Source organism: Globicephala melas, chromosome 3 (genome assembly GCF_963455315.2).
Source record: "Globicephala melas chromosome 3, mGloMel1.2, whole genome shotgun sequence".
NCBI lineage: Eukaryota > Metazoa > Chordata > Mammalia > Artiodactyla > Delphinidae > Globicephala > Globicephala melas.
This window is the reverse complement of record NC_083316.1, coordinates 123,579,785-123,602,828: the sequence shown is the minus strand read 5'-3', so window position 1 is coordinate 123,602,828 and position 23,044 is coordinate 123,579,785. Positions and strand designations below refer to the sequence as shown.

Here is a 23,044-nt window from a genome sequence, read left to right as displayed (position 1 = left end):
TCTATATTTTTGAAACAACTAGTGTTTATTTTTTTAAGGCAGTTATCAGATAGATGATGGTGATGATGATGAAGATAGATAGATAGATAGATAGGGATAAAGGTTTGTTGTTGTTTTTGCCTTGGAAAGCTAACAATTTCAATTTCAACATACTGTACTTAGCACAACATATACAAGCCTACTGACTAAATGAATAAGTGAGTGACCCAATTAACTCAGCATAATTAATCCCCACTTCTCCCAGTTTATCCACTGTATAATTCTAGATCTTTATATATCAGATTTTCTTAAAGTTGGGTCTCTCTGTAGGGCGACCATAGGTCATCATATAGGTGACTTCCTTTCACAAATACTAATTAAGTGCCTGGTATGTCCTAGGTCTTGTGATGGACCCTGAGAAGCAAGTTGTAAATACAAACAACACATTCCTGCTCTTACAAAGCTTGCAGATTATGGAGGTGACCGCACTTGAATAACAAGGGCATGTATTAACCTGGGGGTAAGGTGGGAGGCTTCGAGGAGGAACTGATATGCCAGCTGAGACCTGATGGAGTCATAAAGGTTAGTCAGACTAACCTGTCTGTGTGGCAGCGTGTGAGGATGAGGATACGGGGAGGATCATGTGAGCAGGCTGGGCAGAGGATGGAGAAAAATGAAAAGTCCTTATGCGAAGAGAGGAAGAATCAGAAAAAGACATTCCTTACGGCCAGGGTATAAGTGAGTGATGTGGAGGAGGTGAGGCTAGGAGAATGGGCAGGTTCAGGCATAAGGAGCACTCTGAGGTGTGAAAGGTATACTCATATATGTCTTCATAGGTCTTTGAAGGGTTTTAAGCAGGGCGTTGACATGACCAAACTCGCCCTTTAGAAAGCCGGCCCTAAATTGAAGCACCAAGTGGACAGGAGCCCTAGGGAGGAGGCTCGTGCAGGCGGCTCGGGCTGAGTGCCTGACGGGCACGTGGCCCAGGTCTTGGTCACAGCGGTAACTGCTGTCTCTGCCTCTCCCAGGGCTTCTAGGACAGCGGCTGAGGAGACCTTCCCGAGGGGCAGCACGCAGTAGCTGCTGAGCCATCGCACCCGGGAGAAGCAGCAGTAACATGGCAGCCCCTGCTTGAGAGGAATTAAACACCAACAGACTCCATTCAGAGAGGAACAATGTCCAAGAAAGGGCGAAATAAGGGCGAGAAGCCCGAGGCGCTCATTGTCGCCCTTCAAGCTGCCAACGAAGACCTCAGGACCAAGCTCACAGACATCCAGATAGAGCTACATCAAGAGAAGTCCAAGGTGAGTGGGGCTCCCCAAGGCTGCAGCCTGGGAGGCTCTGGGCCGGCTCTGCCCGCTGGCCTGCCGCAGTGGGCCTCTGTCTGCTGGTTGCCAGAAAGGGCAACAACCCCTGGACAGAGGGAGATTCCCTGTGTGTGGCAGGAGGAAGTTGACCACAGGATACACAGAACATGAGAAAAACCTGCCTGTGGGGCTGAGCTCTGCCTCCCCAGGGGGCCAGATGTAAAAATGGAGACCAGACCTGCCCCCACCTACACCTCTGGACACTTCATAGGCATACGGCCTTGGGTAGGTTCCACCCTTGCCCTCTGTAGTCATTTCCCCTGTGGCATTTCTCAGATGCGTCCCTGGTGTCACTCCACTGCTCAGAACCCTGCAACGGCTTCCTGCCTCTCAGTCAGGACTTTCCCCACCACTGAGGACTCTCCCTCCAGCTGTCTCCCAGACCCATCTCCCACTGCTGTCCCCCAGATCACTCTGCTTCAGCCTCTTCGCTGGACCAGGAGACATATGCCCATCACATTTGGGCCTTTGCCCTTGTTCTTCCCCAGTCAGCGGCATGCTCCTTCCTCACCAACTTCAAGTGTCAGCCCTAGTACAAGCATCTGACCACAGTGTCCAAAACAGAGCACTTCCTGGGCCCACATACTGCTTAAGGCCTGCCTCTTCTTGATTCATCTCAGAGCAATTTCTATGTTTATGTATTCAACTTGTTTAGTGGTTCTCTCTCCCCAGTCAAGTGTAATCTCTATGACAACAGAGTCTCATCTTATGTCTCTATTCCTAGAGCCTAAATAAATGTCCAGAACTGAAAAGCTCAACATATATTTGTTAAATGAGTAGATGAATGACATGACCAAGAGGTGATTTCTTCACTATACCTTAGCTTCTTCATCAGTCACATACTGTTTTCCTGTTGAGCTGGGATGAGGTTTAAGTTAGACAAGTACAAAAAGGAGTCATGAGGAGTACATGAGATAATTCACGTCAGAGGCTCAGAGAGCTGCCTGGCACATAGCAAACTCTGAAAAAAAAATGCATGGTAATATCCCTTCTAAAATGCTGTATGCTTGAGTCAGTTGCTATCTAGACTTAAGAAAGTCTCTTTAATTCTCTGAATCTCATCCCTTAAATGAATATGCTAACACTTATCTTACTAGAGTGGTATGGATATCAAACAGGGTCACGGACAGGAAAGCATTTTGAAATATGTGACAGGCATAAGACATTTTTGCAAACTAGAGACAGCCATGTCAGCATAAAGTTGCCTTAAAGAGATAGAGCCTTGTGTAGTAAGGAAACGTTCTTGGTCAAGCTATAGATCACAAACCAACAGATATCCTTATTCTTTTTAATCTACCTCTTCTTCCTTGACGTTGCTATTACATTTTAATTAGTTATTTTCACCCAAATCTATTTCTCCTGGTTTGAGCAATAATAAAGCTTGGATTGGCCAAAGCTCCTGGCCTCCCGTCTCAGCTAAGCCTTGACCTTGGATAACCAGACCCCAATGTAAAGTTTGTGAAGGATATTATAGTTTCCACGAAGCTAAAAGGACTGGGATGTCCCGAAATGAAAACAAACAAACAAACAAACAAAACCCAAAAACTTTTGTGTAAGAGTCAGAAAACCAGAATATTGTCTTTATCTCTCCTTGGGGACAAATTTCAGTGTTTCAGTATCTCGATCTGTAATTCAGTGACTGAATCTGTTTCTCCATATCTGTGTCCCTCAAGCATCACTGGGCGTTAGAATAACCTGAGGGAACTTATTAAAAATTGAGATCCCTGGGCCCACAACCCAAGGATTGTGATAAAGTAGGTGGGTTAAGGTTCAGGACCGCAATTCCAGCAAACAGTCCAGACAGTCCCCATGGAGGTGGCTCTCTGCCTTCATGTTGACAAACACTCCACTCCACGATTCCTTCCAGGTTGACAACCTATAAACATTTCATTGGTTTTAACTTTCCCTGGGGCAACATAACATTTCAAGGGAGGCAGACTCCTTTTTTTTTTTGCGGTACATGGGCCTCTCACTGTTGTGGCCTCTCCCGTTGCGGAGCAAGGCTCCGGACGCACAGGCTCAGTGGCCATGGCCCACAGGCTCAGCCGCTCCGCGGCATGTGGGATCCTCCCAGACTGGGGCACGAACCCGTGTCCCCTGCATCGGCAAGCGGACTCTCAACCACTGCGCCACCAGGGAAGCCCGGCAGAGTCCTTTAATTGTAGTAACAACAGAATGACAAACTACCTTCACGGGAAGAAACCTATCCGTCTAAAGACCGGCAACTATAACCTGCTGCTGATTTACAGAGAGCAAACTCATGAGATTTTAAAGAGGCAGAGGCCCGACAGACCCCACCCTGCCATTTTCCACACATTCAAGCTTTTTTTTTTTCATTCAAGCCTTTTAAAAGGAGTAACTCTTGACCACGGACAGAGCTGTTTATCCTGCCTGTTTATCCAGGGCCTGGCCCTGGTGTCCAAGCCAGCAGGTCAGGGGTAATCTCCCTTGCCTCTGACAAGAGATGAGAAGCCAGACCCTGGAATAAAAGCACTGCCCTATTGTCCCCTCTGCTGCCCCCTCCCCAGTCTCCCTCTCCGCGGTCCTTAATTACAATCCCAGCACAGGGGCCACAGCAAAGCCTCACTGCCTGTCAGCAGCTTTCCCCAAAGAGCAAAGGGAATTTAGAGGGCAAACAAGCCATAAAGCAGTTTTATTAAAATAAATACGATTGTGTTTCCAAAGGCCCAAGCTTTAAGAGAGAGAGAATATGAACAATGCCAACATGTGAATTCACACTCTCAGTTTGGCTCCAAGGCTATGATGATAAAATGACAGTTTAGCCACTGGGGAATGGACTAGTTAAAGAGCAGAAACCTTTGGAGCAATGGGGCATTACTCATTTTTCCAGAAAGACAAATCATCCCATTGACATTTGCAGAACACATTGTAGTAGAGCAGAGTCACAAATGCTGGACTGTTTTGAATGTTTACTCTCTGTCCCACACCGTAAGAACTGCATTTCCTCCTGACATAATCCCAGCTCTTTCCCTTAGCGCCTGAGTGACCCTGAGCAGGTTATGAAATCCCTCTGCATCTTCCTTCCCTCATCTGTCATATAGGATAATAGTCATGTTTACTTCCTAAGTGTGTTATTTTTTGAGGAGTTAGTGTCAAACATGTTGTGTTATAATTCAGTCATCTCACTTCATCCTCACTACCATTCTCTGAGGTGGGCATTGTTGTGATCCACATTTTACAGATGAGGAAACCGAGGCTTGGTGAGGTTAAGCAATTCACCCAGAGTCACATGCTAGTCGGTGACAGAGCTGAGTCTTTAACTCCCCTTCTCTCTCCTCTCAAGCCAATGCTCCTTTTTTGAAATATATTTTTCCCCAGTTTTATTGAGATATAATTGACATATCACATTGTATTTGTTTTAGGTATACAACATAATGATTTGATATATGTATAAATTGTGAAATGATTACACAATAAATCTAGTCAGTATCAGTCACCTCACATAGTTACAAAGTTTTGTTTTCTTGTGATCAGAAACTCTAAGATATACTCTCCTTGCAACCTTCAAATATTGTTAACAGGATTGTTAACTATAGTTGCCATGCTGTACATTACATCCTCAGAACTTACTTATTGTATAACTGGAAGTTTGTACCTTTTGACCCCCCTCGCCCATTTCTCCCATCTCCTACATCCTGCCTCTGGCCACAACCGCCAGTCCGTTCCCTGTATCTATGAGCTCTAATTTTTTTTTTTTAGATTCCACACAGCATCTGTCTTCCTCTGTCTGACTTATTTCACTTGGCATAATGTTGCAAATGACAGAATTTCCTTCCTTTTTATGGCTGAATAATATTTTGTGTGTGTGTGTGTGTGTGTGTGTGTGTATGTGTGATATATCACATTTTCTTTATCCATTTTACATCAGTGGACACTTAGGTTGTTTCCATGTCTTGCAAAGCCTATGCTTAAAATATGTGAAGGTCTGGAAAATACTGAAAAGTTTAGGCAGAGGAAGAGAGGATGTAAGAACTTTTCTTTACACTATTGTGCAAAATTTCAAATGGAGAAACAAAGTGGGAGAGGGAGTGGGAACATACCCCTATCCTTCTCCCACAGATGCCTGCATTTCCACTGCAGGGAAATGAAACAAAAATACTGGATACAGTCAACTTCTGGTGAGTAGAAATTATCTAAAAGATTTGCCAATCGCTGATAGGAATAACCATGCAGATAGGTAGGTCATTTTGACTGGACTCCAGGCATAAGGGCCAAGAGGATATAACTGTGAAGAGCCTGTGGTGGATAGGAAAGAACACAAGGCGGGGTCTTTTTCTTTAGTTAATTAATTAATTTATTATTTTCTTATTTTTTTGGCCGCATTGGGTCTTCGTTGCTCTGCACGGGCTTTCTCTAGTTGCGGCGAGTGGGGGCTACTCTGTTGCGGTGCACAGGGTTCTCATTGCAGTGGCTTGTCTTGTTGGGGAGCATGGGCTCTAGGCACATGGGCTTCAGTAGTTGTGGTTCGTGGACTCTAGAACACAGGCTCAGTAGTTGTGGCACACGGGCTTAGTTGCTCCGCAGCATGTGGGATCTTCCCAGACCAGGGCTCAAACCTGTGTCCCATGCATTGGCAGGCGGATTCTTAACCACCTGCGCCACCAGGGAAGCCCAGGGTGAGGTCTTTATGCTGGATGATCTTGTCATTTCTGGCCTGCACTTGTGCATCTATAAAACGAGCAGATTGTAGACAACATAAAAGAGCTAAGGTCCTTGCAAAACGGTCGAGATTGGTTAGGAAAGGAAACTGCTTTAGCTCTTCGGGACCCTTCCCTGACCACCGAGTTAGATGACACTGTTCCCCTAGTTCCATGTACTCTATCACATCGCCCTGTAATACTTTAATCACCGGGCTCTGTACTGTCTGAAGTTATGTTATTCGTTTATTTGCTTGTTTATTGCCTGCTGCCCCCACCCCAATGAAATATATGCTCCTATGGGTAAGAGACCATGTCTGCTTAAGGGATCCCCTAAGTAAGGTATCCCCAGAGCTTGCAGTGCTGCCGGGCATGTAGGAGACATGTCCTACTTGTTGAATGAATTTCCATGGTTCTTTTTAAAACATTCCCAACCACCCCAAGGGATAAGTACATTATAGTATTTATTTAGGTGGGCATCCCCAAGCCTGGGTGGAGAAAGTATTTCCACCCAGGTCTGTTTTTCTTAGAGCAGCACTGAGCCATTAAGCCATGGTATTTCCCTGTCTGTCTGCTCCTTGGACACCATGATCCGCTGATCAGGGTGTGTAAGCACACCAGGAATTGCTGTGAGATGTGAAATCCACCCACCCGATTCCCCAGGGTTTGGTCTTCTCCCTCAGAGGCAGCCTGCAGCTAGGGTGAACCCCACAGGCACAGAGGGGATGAAGCAGGAGCAGAGGACAGGGCTCCAAGGGTAGGGGCAGGGGGGCAACAGGCCTGGGATGCAGGCTCTGGGAGGAGTCGGCTCCAGACAGCAGTTGCCACCTTGGACAGCCCTTCAGCCTACAAAGCAGTCCTCACAGAGAGCCTGGGACAAAGGCAGCATGCGATACTATTCTGATTTCACTGAGAAAGAAAATGAGTTCTAACCATGTAACTCATTTGCTCCCAGTGACACAACTAGTAGAGCAGCCAAAATGGGAATTCCCATCTTCTCCAAGGTGGTGATCAAGGTAATGCTGTCTTATTCCACCCCGCTCTGTTGCCTCCAGGGCACTCTCAGAAAACCAGCCAACCTTCTCTATCCTCAGGCTAGTACTCTAGAGCTTCCAGGTTCAGGGACCACACTGGGCATCCAGTATTTCTTGCTTTCTGCAAATTTAGTTTTATTTTCAGGAAGCCTAAGTAGCTAAAAGCAAGAAATGGAAAGAGAGAAGCTTTTATTACTTCCCCAGGCTGTATAAAAAATCTCCCTTATGGGTCACGTTCCTGTGGCGGCAGCCTTTCCCTCTTCACATCTCCTGTTGGAGAGTTACTCAGTGCCCATGAAAATCCCTGCCTGCCTACCGTGAGTTTAGATCTCCAGCAACATCCGATGCAGATAATCCAAGCTGAACCTTTTGCTAACTTGTCTTGTCTTGATAACCTCTCAATTCTCCTTATCTTCGACAGGCTGTCCAATGTTTAATCCTAGATTTCTAAGGTCACATTAAAGCTCAAACACCACCCTCTTTATCTTGGCAGAACTTACAGTGGCATTTTTCAAAGGCCAGAACAGAATGAAGACAGAAGAAGAAATTATAATGTGAGGCCTGGGAGGGCTAGTCATGAATTTTCTTCCTTCTGTCATAGTGGAAGCTTTCCCCAGCCGGATTAAATTTTCCTAATGATCTTTATTTATTTTATTTTACTTTTTGGAAAACACCTCTGGGGTAAAAGGGATATGGGAAGTGTACCATTCAAAGCTCTGTTCAGTGCTCACCCCCTGGCCCTGTCCCACCCCACCCCCCAGTCCTTCGTACACATAGTCCAGGTATCTTCCCAGTTAAGATTAGATGCCACCAGGGAACTCAAGACATCTTGAGGAAAATGTTATCTTTGAACATCTCTTTCTATTAGGAAAATCGTTGCTATGGTCTTGATAATGTAATAATAGTAACATTCGTCTTACTATCATAATATGGGTATTTAGATTTATGGTTTTGTTGGTATTAGTATATCATTGCATGATATAATGTTAATGTATGCTATAATGTTCATCAAAATTAATATCTAGTATCTACCATGTATTAATAAGTATTAACCTCCCATGTGTTCCAGCCTTTCCAAAGGACTTTTGCTACATTATGGAAGTCAGTCCTCGCAACAATCATATGAGAAGGATATCACCAATTCTAGTTTACACGTGAGACTGAGGCTGAGTCAGGGGCCCCAGCTTGCCCAAGGTTTCAGAGCAAACTAGGAGACCTGGGATCTGACCTGACCTGGCTCCTGGCCCACACTGGACTCTGATCAGCCTTCTTTATGTTGTGCTTATGTAGAGCCTGTTCCCCATTTTTCTCATCAGAAATTCAGGTGCAACAAATACTAGCTACATCATAGAGCTGCCTAGGAGGTTAAATGTACTGATAGGTGTAAAGCCTTTAAAAAATCGCCTCATACATAGTAAATTAAACCCTCAATAAATGCTTACTATTTATGTGATCGAGCTGAAATTTTTCTCCATAAAACATTTCCACTAACAAAATTGATTCTCTCTCCAATTAATAAATAATTTTTTCCATTTCAAAGTATTATCATCTTCACATTTTTTCAGTTACTCAGGGGTAGTTCTTCATCTTTTCGTATACTCATTCTCATGATTTACATTAAGATATTAAGATCTATTTCCTTAGTGGTGCAATCTAAGCTGCAAATAATTTTCAGAAAATGATTTTACTACAGAATTTCTACTGGTTCTTTTTTCCTCCCAGATGTCAGTCACATTCTTTGTATCTCCTTCACAGTGAAACTCTTCTCCCAAGCCTAAAAAAATCATACCTAGAAATCCTGCCAAAAATGACAGTTTCCATGACAACCAAAATAAGCAGACATAAAAAATGCCAAATGTAATTCAATACCTTTGAATTTTCTTTGAGTTCTGTGGATCCCTTTTATGTGATAGACAAAAAGGCCAGTGTTAGTTTTGTCTTCATGCTGGAATATATTTCCCATATACCTGTATTTTCACTTTTTTTTTTCTTTTTCATTCATTTCCTCTCCAGTCTACACACAAAAGATTAGTGTTTATAAATAAATTTGAGAGAAATTACAGAATCAGAAAGTGGTACAATCTAATGCACCTGCAGAGAATTTGACAAATAATTTTAGATCAAGAGTATCTCCTCTTATATCCAATAATAATATCATTACCTTACATTTTATAGTACTTTACAGTTCAAGCTACTTTCCCATTCACTATCTAATTTAATCCTAAAAATAATTCTTTTACAGGTATTTTTAAAATTGTAATCAAAGATCCTCAGAATAAAGCAACCTTCTTAGAGACAGCAGATGATGAAATCAAAATACAAACCCAGAATTCATTACCCTTTATCCATTTTTACTACAACGTTTTATTGTTTTAGGAAGAGTTGCTAAAATTCCCTTAGTAACTTGTTACCTATCAGCTCTTAATGGTCATGATACTGTTCCAAATGCCTAAGGAACATAAATACGTCCTGCTGAAATTGAAGATGATCCCGTTTCGTATCACTCAAGCTAAAGTTAACTTCCCCAAGGTCCTAGATGGAAGATAAATTACAGAGTTTCTAAATCAGTGAAAAATAAGGCCTCTTATGTCAAAAAGTGCATTATCTAAAAGAAGAATCAGCAAACATTTTCTGTGAAGGGCAAAACAGTAAATATTTTAGGCTTTGTGGGCCAGTCTCTGTGAAACTACTCAACTTCATTGTAGCGTGAAAGCAGCCATAGGCAATATGGAAATGGATGGGCCTGGTTGTGTTCCAATAAAACTTTATTAAAAAGACTGGGGGTGGGGCAGGAAAGATTTGGCCTATGAGCTGTTGTTTGCCCACTCATGGTCTAGAAGATACTTCTTCATTGTAGAAAAATGGAAAGTTAGATTTAGGTTTTCATCACTGAAGAACTCAGAGAAACATCAAACAGAGGACAGGCAAACATTATATGTTAGGGGGTTTTTTGTTTTATACAGGGAAGGGATGGATGAGGGCTGCTCTGGGTAACAGTGCAAGCCTATGTTCGTTCTCTAAATCGTTGACAGGATATATTATTCCTGCCTCTGGTTACGAGGCTAGCCAGGGAAACATATTGGCTTACATTCTTTAATTCCACACGTACTCTTTGTCTTCTTATCATGTGTTATGCTGACAACCAATGGGTAGACAGAGATGAACAAGGCTCACTGGCAGCCTTCTAGGAGTTTCCAGTCTGAGGTGAGGTAGGAGAGGAGGTGGTGAGGACAGACAAGTATGTAAAAAAAAATACAGCATAAAGAAAAATGTGGAAGAGACCAGTAAGGAGGTATTAGCAAACTGCACTGAGAAGGCAAATGCAGGAGAAATAAGCTTGGTCCTGGGTGATTGGGGTGTCATGATCAGAGAGGGTAACATTTAGTTGGGTCATGAGGAATGAAAGGATCCCAAAAGGAGCTGAGGGAAGGGCAGGTCAGGAAGAAGAATCTCAGGTAGGCACACAGGTACAGCGATGTAGGGCATGTGCAGAAAACAGGATAATCCCCCGTGCCTGGAGAGGTAGAGTGAGGAGTGGAAATGGGAGCTGGAAGTCCAACCAAGTCTTCTGAGAGCTGAAAGATGCAGCTGAAGTGTTGGGATTTTATTCCCCGACAGAAAGGAGTCCTGGCGCATAAATCAGATCATAACAGGACTTTACTAAGAGAATGTCAGCAGCAGTGTGAAGAAAGCTCGGTTCATTAAATGAACCTCCAAGAACTGTGGAGCAATGCTGTCCAAAAGAAATATAATATGTGCCACAAACGCAAGCCACATATGTGATTTTAAAATTTCTTATAACCACAATTTTAAAAAGTAAAACTAAACAGCATTAATTTTAATAATATACTTTATTTTACCTAATTTATCCAAAGTATTATAGTTTCAACATGTAATCAATGTAAAAATTATTAATGAGATATTAATGTTTACCTCATACTGAGTCTTCAAAATCGGGTATGTATTTTACACTTAGGGCAGGGCTCAATTCAGATTTTCAATATTGCAAGTGCTCAGTGTGGCTAGTGGCCACCACATGGGACAGCACAGCTCTAGAACATATGAACTAAAGGGCATCCGGGAGGGGACCTGAGCCTAGGCTGGAGGCAAGACCCAAGGACAGTCATTTGGGGATGCCTGGCTGCATATTTTGCCAAGTCTCCTTGTGCCCTGAGTTCTTTTAGAATAACCTACATGGGAATAATTGCTGTGCCTTTAAAATAAAATGTTCATAAAATGCCATGTGGACTTAGAAAATCCTGTTCTAGCTAAAGGTAGGTAAACTGTTAAGGTAAGTGAAATCTCAGACACTTTACATTATAATAACAATGGTTTCAATAAGGAATTTGGATCTTAACATTTTTCAGCTGGAAGGGCTCTTAATTATTTTATGAAACGTTCTAATTTTACAAATGGCAGAGACTCAGTATCACTCACCTAGATATTACTCCTGGGGCTGCCCAGTTCTTCCCTTTTTCCAGGTTACTGTGTGGGTGTATGTGTGTGTGTGGTGTATGTGCAAACAACAGAGACAGAGGAACAAAGGCAGGCAGCAGAGATGAGGAGGGGGAAGGAGAACAGTACAAGAGCCTGGTGAGTCTTTTTTAAGCTACAGATGCTGGGGCCCTACCCTGATCTACTGAATCAGAGATGGACTCACAGACAAATTAAGGTAGTGCCATTGCTAATCTGAAGAGACCTATATTATCATTAGAAATAGTACAAAACACAGGAGAATTTTTTAAACCAGAATACCTGACTGATGAAAATTTGAAAAGGAATACTTTATTAAATTCCTTGGAGTGTTGGCTTAGGTGGGAGAGAGAGGGAGATAAAAGCATGGGGTAGTGAAGGATGCAGACACCCATGTAGCAGAAATAACAACAGCCACTGAACGCCTTTAGCACAGGGCCCTGCACTGCAGGGTTTTGGGCTGGTGTGTGTGTACCTGTAATAATTTTGGGGGTGGAACCAAGTTGCCATAGTAAGAAAGGTAAGGTTGAGGACATATCAACTGTCTTCATTTCTCACCTCCCCCTTAGCAGCAATTAGCTCCTCTTCCAAAAAAAGGAGGCGGAAGAATATTTTATACTATCACTTTAGGCACCAATTTATTAGCCTGATCATAATATTGAACTATGGACCAACCTGGGTGTCCCGGTACACCCACATTTATCAGTTTGGACCTTGTTAGGGATGTGTAGTCTAGAAAGCTCTCCAGGTGATCTGTTTTGAACTCCTCACCAGGGTGAAGACTATTATAGTACCGCTTCCTAATTTTAATGTGTACACCAGTCACCTGGGGATTTGTTACACTACAGCCTCTGATTCGTAGGTCTGGGATGGAGCCCCTGCATTTCTGACAGGCCCCTGGGTGATGGCTGTGCTGCTTGTCTGCAGACCACACAGAACAGTAAGGCCCCAGAACATCAACTATTTTTCTGAACAAAGTAATGTAAGCACCCTCGGGTATTTCCTCCTTTCCCACTGCATTCCCAGCATTAAAAGGCCTGTGGTTCCCCTCGCTCCTTCCACAGGGGGCTGGAACTTGAAAAGAGACGAGGCATTAAGAGATCTCAGAGGCCTGAGCTGCCAGTCCTGCCTAGGAGCACACCTGTTTGATGAGGCTCACCTCTTTTCATCCTTTCACCTCTCTGCCTTCAGGTATCTAAACTCGAAAGAGAGAAAACTCAAGAAGCCAAGAGGATCCGTGAGCTGGAGCAGCGCAAGCACACGGTCCTGGTGACCGAACTGAAAACCAAGCTCCACGAGGAGAAGATGAAGGAGCTGCAGGCCGTGCGGGAGAATCTCATCAAGCAGCACGAGCAGGAAATGGCCCGGACGGTGAAGGTGCGGGACGGGGAGATCCAGAGGCTCAAGTCGGCGCTGTGTGCGCTCCGGGACGGCAGCAGCGACAAAGTAAGGACAGCGCTCACCATCGAGGCCCGCGAGGAGGCCCGGAAACTGTTTGATGCAGAGCGCCTTAAGCTCTTACAGGAAATTGCGGACCTGAAAACGGCCAAGAAGCAGGTGGATGAGGCGCTAAGCAATATGATCCAAGCAGATAAAATCAAGGCTGGGGACCTCAGGAGTGAGCATCAGTCCCACCAAGAAGCCATCTCCAAGATCAAGTGGGAGTCGGAGCGGGATATTCGGAGGCTGGTTAGTAACCCAGGGCAGAACCATTCTCTTTCCAGGCTTCAGAGTGCTTTGGGGTTTGCTTTTTCATGAAAGGTGTCTTTTTCATGAAAGGTGTCTTTCATGAGAGGATTGTAAACAGTACCCTCCTTCTGTCTAGTGCTATGGCCAAGATGCAAGATAGGTCAATAGATAAGTAGATGCGCCCAGGCCAAAATTGGCATTGTAAAAGGTAAAAGATTTTGGAGTCACCTTTCTCATGGAAACTGGATTCTTCCAGCCCCACACGTATGGAGAGTATGGGTTTAATGACTCCTGTTTTCTTGGATGTCCATGGAAATATTCTGAATTATGAACTCTTCCAAAATCAGCATGTTTTGTAGGCTTTCCATTTATAAAATGTTCTGGGGTTTTTACCGGGGAAAGGGAAGTTTCTTTGGCTTTCAAGGTGTCTGAAAATGGCAGCCACTGGGAACATCCTCTGGGATTCACCTGTCTTCTCTCCAGGAACCGTGTCTGAAAGCAAGAAATAGAGCTATAAAACCCCTAGTTATTTTACAAAGAGATCTTCTTTCCCAGAATAAACAGGGGCCACTGAAAATAGGGGCCATTATAATTCTTAAATTGGATGTCATTCCTAAATAGCTTATTTGCTATTACAAATTTCCAAGACTTCCTTCAACCCCTACTGAGTTGAGTCTTTCTTTTTAATATGTATGACCAAAAGCCACGTCAGTCTCTCACTATGCTTAAAAGTAAAACAAATAGAATTATTGTGTGAAAGCTATAATGTTGCAGATTGGCCTTCTCTTAGAAGTATTTATATGCATCTATATTGAGAATGTTTAGCATTAGTTATATCTTGGTTATATATTAACTATCACCTGTTCGAGTGTACTTTATGCTTCTCTAAAAATATTTTCTTAGGAAAAACTACACCTTCCTTCTTGTGTGTGCCAGGTCTAAGCATTTATATTCTAAGAATTCCAATTATGTGTCTTAGACAGTATCTCTAGGATTTCAATTTTATGTAAAAAATGGTTATCGTAGAACATTTTAGAAAACTAAACATGTGATTTTCTTTGTACTGCAATACAGTGTGACTGTAAAATGTTGCCTTTGCTACACTTTCCAAATTCTTTATCTGCAATTCATACTATCGCATTGGTTGACAATAAAGACCAAACACAGTGCAGAAATATTGGTCTCTGCCCTGCCTTTGGTTTTTAAGACAACAATGGCTGATGAAGAAAGAATCAAGACTGTGAACTCTGGAGTCAGCAGGTAGGTAAGGAAGCTTACATTAAATATTTTTGCTTGTCTATGCTTTTAATGTAAAATCTTAAATGAAAAGGAAGCTTTACATTAAATATTTTTTTACATTATATTTACATTAAATATTTTTGCTTGTCGATGCTTTTAATGTAAAATCTACAAATATATCTACCTGTTGGTCTGCAATTTCTTCCATGATTTTCTTTCACCAGCACATTGCAGAAGCAGACATGAAATCCCTCTTAATAACAATGTAAAATCTAATCTGTCTGAAGATCGGTTCAAAAATTGGGTACAAACAGAAAAACAGGGGAAACTTTTTCATTAATACAGATGCACTTCATTTTTTCCTTCCAATCCTGTTCTTACTGCAACACCCAGTTTTATTTTTGGAACTGAAAAGGAGAGAAATGGGAGCTATTCTGTGTAGAAAATTTTCCCAGGGAATTCTGCTATGTACCCATCTAACTAGAAATTTGGAAGATTTTCAGTATTCTGAAACCAGAGTCCATATTTATAACCAGCATGCAATAGAGACTGCTTGACACTAGGTACTGGATAGTCTACAGAAAACCACTTTGGGAAAATGCTGGAAGGATAACCTTGGCATAAGTATAGCATAGGGCCAAATAGAATGGGCTCTAGGGTCATAAGACTGTATATTAAATCAGTCTTCATCATTTATTAGCCATATGACCATGAACAAGTTCTTAACCCTTTGGGTCCTCAGTCGTCACCTGTGAAATGGGGATAACAGAACCTATATAATAGGATTGTTATAAAATTAGACAAGGTATGTAAGGCCCTGAATGCCTTGAATGTAGAAAAAGATCAATAAATTTCAGTTATAATGATGAGGCTGATTATATGGGTGTAATGGGGTGATTTCCCAGCCAGTTCAGTTATGTAGGGTACTTAAGAACCAAGTAAGAGCATGCAGATCTGGAGCTACGGTAAACTGGAAATAAACCATAGATGACAGATCTAACAAAGGAATGTGCTACTTAGATAAGAGCAACACTGGACTCAAGTTTCCTGCAAGGAGATAAAATGAAGACAATGCTTTTACTCCCAAATTAACAGGACAGCGTTTGATTACTTGCCAAGTTATCAGATGATGTCACAGCACCATGGCCTCCCAAAAATGATCTAAAATTTTATCCTGTGACTTGGAGGCAGTAGCTCACAGAGAGTTACATGTGGGAAGATGTGATTGTATAATACAGTTTCTGTTCCAAATATATATAAATATGTATTTTGGTCTTAGGAACACAGCAAAGAAAGATTTATACCAAGTGATTTGTTATATATAAGGAGACATTTTTATAAAGAGGAGAACAGTATACTATCGTTTGCATTAAATGTGTCTATTCTATTTCCGTTTTTAAGATTCTCATGGAATATAATGAAATGAGAAGAAAGGTTTTACCTAATGGCTATGCTTTCTTCAGAGATTGTTTATAGATATTAACTTCACTAGCCCTCACCCAGGGATGGCAAAAAGTTTTCAGTCCAGTGGAACTCTGATCAACTGGTATCAAATGCTTTTGGCCTTTAGTTGAGAAGTATTTCTGAGGCCATGCCCAGGCTTAACAAAAATGAGTGTTGGGATCAATAAATATATCCCACAGATATAGGTGGGAAAATAGTAACTAATATTACCAGGTATTTTCTATTCCAGTTCTTGTCCCAACCATGATTTTCTGACTATAATAGTAAAATGGTTGCTAAGAACTGGCTGCTCTGAAAAATGGATAGGAATGGAAAGAACCATGCAACATGAACATGGAAGGACAAATTCACCACTTGAATGCAAACATATTGGCCTTAGGAAATGATGAGGCTACTGGAAATACTGTAGCTTCTTCAGTTACAAATGACCTGTTCATAGTTGTTACTGCTATTTAAACTGAACTCAAAAGTCATTCCCCCAAACAGGAGGTAACATCACACATTGTCCTGGGAAACATTGTAGTAGAATATTTAGCATCTGTCCTTATTAACACTAATGCCCTGTTTTAAAGTTAACTTTTGCTTTCCATATCCAACCAAACCAGACTGTTTCAAACAATATATTGAATCACAGCACCTACATAGGATATACTAGAGAGAAAAAATTACCCTCCTTGACACCTAATTAGTCTAGGATGGTCGTTCATTACATATTCCTGCCTTGTCTGACTCCTGAATTCAGTGTACTTGTCATATTCATGATTTTTTCCCCTATATCAATCAGCAGAACAAAAGTTAAGCTCATACCATTGTAAAAATGCATTTCTTTGCAGCATTGTTAAATAAAATGTCATGGGTGTCATTTAATTCAGATGGATGAAATCAAAGCCAAGGACAGGATCATCTTTTCCCTGGAAAAGGAACTGGAAACCCAAACAGGCTATGTACAGAAACTCCAACTGCAGAAGGAGGCTTTGGATGAACAGCTCTTTCTGGTCAAGGAGGCTGAATGTAACATGAGCAGTCCAAAACGAGAAATTCCGGGAAGGGCAGGAGATGGCTCTGAACACTGCAGCAGTCCTGTAAGTCTATTCAAGTTGAAGTTAGAAACTCAGGAGTCATCTTTTATTTAGCGCCTAAGTTTTACTTTTCACTTAAGCTCTTTTCCTGTTTACTACAGAGCAATCAATTCCACCTCCTACTATAAAACAAGCAAGTATCTTGGGAGCAGAGTTTTCTAAACTCATAGACAACAAAGTGGTCTGTACTGCATTAGCTGATCACAAGAGAATTACATATCTTTTAAAATCCTTTATAGAATTTTTCTAGCCATGATACCTGTCCAAACATCAGCATATTATAAGAATCCTAAATTAGATGAAAATACTTTGCCTCTTGCCAAGACTGGTCATTTTCCCTTGTGTGAACAATTGAGTTGAAAATTGGTAAAAATGGTTGTCATGTACAGGGGTCAAAATGTATAACTGTGTAAAAGACTAAACCATTTATAATCGTCACCTGAAAGCTTCAAGTCTGATTGTTTGACACTTATTTTCCTGGAGTTTCCTCATGTTATATGAGAAATTATTTTCAGAAGTTTAGTGATAGAAATCAGCTTGTATATAGTTTACTTTCATATCTTATACCTTGCGAATTATTTAGTGCTAAAAAAGATGACAATGTATTTTTTAGGAACAGAGGTAGGTTCCAAAGTAGTACTTAGAACTAATAAATAATTTATGAATATATGTGTGTATATATATATATATATGTATATATATATATATATATATACACATATCCCAGTAGGTGGCGGAAAGAATACTGAACTAGGATTCAGCAGATGTAAGTTTTAGTTCTGTCACTGACGCTTAGCTGCAGTGTAGTAAAATTTTCAAGAGAATGAGCTCTAGAGTCATACCCTTTAGTTTAAATCCTGGATCTGCTGTTTGCTTTGTGACCTTACGCAGATCCTTTGACTGCTCAGAGTTTCCTCATCTGTAAAATAGAGGCAATAGTGGTACTCCACAGAGCTGGTCTAAGGTTTAGAAGAAAAGATATGTAAATATAGAACATAGTGTCTGGCACACAGCATCCAATACATATTAGTATAGACCTTGAACAACTTACGACCTCCCTGAATCTTACCGGTTCTGCTGAATCCTTTAGGATATTGTGAATCAAGGAATAGAGTGTGTGTGAAACTGCTTTGCCAACAGTACAGCACTATCAAAATGTAAGATGATAATGGAATTGCAAGTATATATGTCCTATGGACTCTAGAGCACAGACTTAATCTATGACTGCTGCGTGTAAAGTGATTCCATGACTATTATGCCAGTGGGGAAGCCAGCTGATCTGGGCAGAATCTACCAGCGAAGTTTATCCTATAATCTACTGTCTTCTATACATGAAAGTAATGCACCAGCCTTCTGAGTCTGACCTTTTTCTCCGGGGTATGCAGGAATTTGCAAATCCCATCCCTATATCCTGCTCTATCCTCTCTTTGGCTAAGAGTAATAGCAGGACATCTGTCTAGGCTTTGGGAAGCAATGTGCAGCCATGACACAAGGGATGAACCTCATGTAACCATGAACCTCATGTAATCACAGCGTGACCTTGGTCTCACAGCTCACAGATCTCATAAACTGATCCAACCATCTACCACTTCCTTTGCCAGGAGCCAGGGCTCCAGGGAGTATCTGCCACATGGAATTCATTTACAACTTCAAACAGGCTTGATCTGAAACCCAAGCAGAGAATATTGGGGATTGGAATAGGGTAAATATTTACTCTTCTCTGAATAAGAGAACGTTTTACTCTCAACTCATGAGCCAAATGAAAGGAACCAAGCCTATTACTTTTATGAGCAGTATTCTAAAATTTTGTGAAAAGTATTATTGAAGAAATAATAATTTTAATTTTCATGTGTAGGATTTGCGAAGAAATCAAAAGAGAATAGCTGAGTTGAACGCCACTATAAGAAAGTTAGAAGACAGGAATACCTTGCTTGGAGATGAACGAAATGAATTGGTGAGTTCTAAGCAAATTTATTTTATTTTATTATTCTTTAAACATTTTGTTATAGTAGTATATACGATGTTATAGAAGTATAGCACAGTAAGGAAAAGTGCACAAATAATAAAGGTATGGCTCAGTAAATATGCCCCAGTGAAGCATATTATGGGCGAAGCACCCATATAACCACTACCCAGATGAATAAGTGGAAGATTACCAGCATCTCAGGACTTCCCCTTTGTGTGACCTCTTTCAATCACCATCCTTCTAAAGTTAACCACTATACTGAATTCTCTCACTATAGATGTCTATCGCCATTTTTAAAACGTGTTGTAGGGAATTCCCTGTCGGTCCAGTGGTCAGGGCTCGGCACTTTGATTACTGGGGCCTGGGTTCAGTCTCTGGTTGGGGAACTAAGATTCCCTCAAGCCGTGCGGCCCAACCAACAACAACAACAAAATGTGTTGTAAATGGAATCATATGATAATTACTCCTTTGTGTCGGGCTTTTTTGCTCAGCATTCCATTGGTGAGAGTCATCCACTGTGTTGCATGTAGTATTCATTCATTTTCACTTTCTATCATATTCAATTATATATGATATAATTATATATTTATTGTAAAAGTATAAACAATATATGATATGTATATACAATTATATGATAAATATATACATATTCATCTATTGTTAATGGATATTAATGTTGTTTCATAACAGTTTATACCTGTTAATGGTGCTGCTACATGTCCTGGTGAGAAAATGTGCTCATGTCTGGGGGGAATATACTAAGGAACAGAATTACTGGATCATAGAGTATGCATGCAGTCAGCTTCAGCAGTTGCTACCAGTTTTCCACAGTTGTCTTAATAGCCACATTTCCCCCAACAATGTATGAGAGTTGTAGTTTCTCCATGTCTTTGTCAACATGCAAAGTTAATTGGTCATTTTAGTCATTTTGGTGGGTGTGAGGTATATTCTTATTGTAGGATTTTCATTTTTATTTTCCTTCTCACTAATGAGGTGGAGTAACTTTTCAAATATCTATTGGCCTTTTGGGTATCCTGTGTGATTTGCCCTTTGTCTTTTGCCCATTTCCTCTTGTGCGTTCATTTTCTTATTAGTATTAGGGATTTTTTACGTCATTTTGGGATGCTTGTGTTTAAAATATCATGCTCTGTGCCTTACATTTTACATCTTTTTGGTGGCTCTTGGTATAATGAAGTCATTTTCAGCCTCTAAACACGAGGGACACATTGTCTTATGTCTTCTCAGTTAAAACGCGTGCGGGAAACCGAGAAACAATGTAAACCTCTTCTGGAAAGGAACAAGTGCCTCGCCAAGAGAAACGATGAACTGGTGGTGTCTTTGCAGCGCATGGAAGAGAAACTAAAAGCCGTTACCAAGGAAAATTCAGAAATGGTGTGTACCACAGACTCTGCAAAACTGCAGCTTCTTTCCTTTTATTACTCTGTTAACCTGACTTCCTGGTCTTTCCCAGTTTATTTTTAAAATACAATGCTATTTGTGAAAGCTTAGATTTTTCCCTTATGTAAGCAAGGAACACATAAGGAAGAAATCAAGAGAAGGTTGCTGGCTTTGAATTTTGTGGGGTTTCTAAATTTTGCAGAATGATGAGAGCACTTCCAGGAATCTGTACACTCTCCAAAAGCTCCAAAATAGAGAAGCAGAGTTTCAACCTAGCTCCTCAGCCACAGAAACCTCCTTCCAAGATAAACAAGGTCCTACTGTATAGCACAGGGAACTATATTCAATATCCTGTGATATTCCAGAATGGAAAAGAATATGAAAAAGAATATATATATATGTATAACTGAGTCACTTTGCTATACAGCAGAAATTAACACAACATTGTAAATCAACTAAACGTCAGTAGAACATTTTTAAAAATTAATAAAATTTAAAAAATAGAAACCTCCTTCCAAGAATTTCACTAATGTGCACTTTGTGGAACCGTACAGTGGGTACCCCACATCTCCTAAGATCTTGCATAGTAACTGAGAACAGATGCCATCATTTTCATTATATATAGAGGTGACGTGCTAACGTACTCCTTCACAGACTTCCCGTCCTGCTGTAGAGATCTTCAGACATTCCCAATGATTTCCACCTATTACAGAAGACAAAATGTACTTGAGGGTGTTAGTTGGTGTGTGTGTGTGTATTGAAGCTGGGCCATTTTCACATTTAGCTGTAGCCTCATAAAGCTTCTACAGATATTTTATGTTAACCACTAAAGTTTGGGATTTTCAAAGTCTCCACCTGCACTTTCTTTTTTTTTTCAACCCAGAGAGAAAAAATTACATCTCATCCACCCTTGAAGAAATTAAAATCTCTGAATGACCTCGATCAAGCTAATGAAGAACAAGAGACAGAGTTTCTAAAACTTCAGGTCATTGAACAGCAGAACATTATTGATGAGCTCACAAGGGTAGGTCTTGATTAATCTATAAACTCTAAGCTGTTTCCAAGGACAAGTAGCCAAGAAATCAACATACACTAGAAGCAGTTAATAATTTTGCTAACACAAATAATAGCTGCAAAGCACCTTAAAATAATTCCCAAATGCATTATAATGTGAGTAGGTGGATCGTGTGATGTATCTTATAATTGCTTTCCAGTATCAAGATTCTGAGGCTCAGAGATTAAATACTTGGCCTACAATAACAGGACCATAGGTCTCTTGTTTCCCAACACCTGATTCAGTGTCTGGCGCATAGTGGTAGTTTAATAAATATTTGTCGAATGAACACCAACATCATAATGACATAACAGCTGAAATTCCAGTCCAGATCTTCTGACTGTGACTTCAGTACTTGCTGAAGTAGGTAAAGCAGTTGTTACTCCCATCTGCATCTGGCTGAGGCCTATGTTACCTACAACTTTGGGCTGAGACCTGTATACGCGTTTGGGTTTTCCTGTTTGCCTCTGTCTTTATTATGTGAATGACATCTGTGATCACTCTTGAGGACCAAGCCAAGGCTTACAGAGGTGAACTAGTGATGGGGGAGTTTCAAGCAGTAGTCTCCAGAGTAGGGTGAGCAAGATGACTTACTGCCATTGAGGGAAGAAAAGATGATAAATTCTGCTTTATAATTATTTATGGTTCACCTTTTTAAAAGTTTCCATGTTGAGTGTATGTTATAATGCATATGCTACATTTGGAGGGTCATCTAAGTATAAATTTTAAAAGGTTTGGATATATTAAGGTTGCATGATCAAATTACTTTTACTTATAAAGGTGAAAGATCAAAAAAGTTAACACCACTGGCTTAACCAGATTATTTCTTAAAGATGTGCTTAAAAGCTCTATGCCCCTCACTTCACTTCCACATCCTTAATAACTCATAAATCTCACAGATTCACTAGTCCAGGAATTTGCTTGGCTTTGAGTATCCTGAGTTTAAGCTAAAAGTTTCTTACAGAATTTTGAGGCATGTCCACCAGACTTTCAAGAAGACATAAGTATCACTTATTCCATCCACTTTTTAAAAAAATATTTATTTATTTGTTTATTTGGCTGCGTCGGGTCTTAGTTGCGGCACACGGGATTGTTGTTGCAGCGTGTGGACTTCTCTCTAGTTGTGGTGTACGGGCTCCAGAGCACACAGGCTCAGTAGTTGTGGCTTGTGGGCTCTGTAGTTGTGGCACATGGGATTGCCCTGCAGCATGTGGGATCTTAGATCCCAGACCAGGGATCAAATCCGTGTCCCCTGCATTGGAAGGCGGATTCTTAACCATTGGACCACCAGGGAAGTCCCTCCATCCACTTTTGAATTTGTACAGTAAGTATATGGAGTATTTAGCAGGTGGACACCAAAGTCCCAGGATATCTCCTTTCACAAAAAGAATGAATTAAGAAATCGATTGTTATTTCTAGATATTCTTTGAATTTCCCAGAACATTCTAACGAGGACCACCCCCCATCCAAAAAAAGAAAACGCTAGATGATTCCAACCAAGCAGATACCCTGTCCCATTTTCAGAGGCTACAGGTGAGAACAAGGATCCAAGCATAGTCAAAAGATAGCTTTCTATGCTTTTCAAGTGATTAAGTGAAAAGAATGTTTTATTCTTTAAAATAAAATAATATTTTTTTCCACACC

General features: G+C 41.0%; 1 protein-coding gene across 2 annotated transcripts in view; it reads left to right on the top strand.

The window, feature by feature from the left end:
- Nucleotides 1-23,044, top strand: part of JAKMIP2 (janus kinase and microtubule interacting protein 2) — a 171,755-nt gene that overhangs the window by 101,849 nt on the left and 46,862 nt on the right. For both annotated transcript variants that reach the window (XM_060296408.1, XM_060296407.1), the window contains exons 2-7: nucleotides 1,008-1,283; nucleotides 12,703-13,200; nucleotides 16,776-16,985; nucleotides 18,838-18,936; nucleotides 20,194-20,340; nucleotides 21,230-21,370. In XM_060296408.1, coding sequence (XP_060152391.1) covers nucleotides 1,155-1,283; nucleotides 12,703-13,200; nucleotides 16,776-16,985; nucleotides 18,838-18,936; nucleotides 20,194-20,340; nucleotides 21,230-21,370 — 1,224 coding nt within the window. In that variant the 5' untranslated portion in view covers nucleotides 1,008-1,154. The remainder of the gene's footprint in view (nucleotides 1-1,007; nucleotides 1,284-12,702; nucleotides 13,201-16,775; nucleotides 16,986-18,837; nucleotides 18,937-20,193; nucleotides 20,341-21,229; nucleotides 21,371-23,044) is intronic.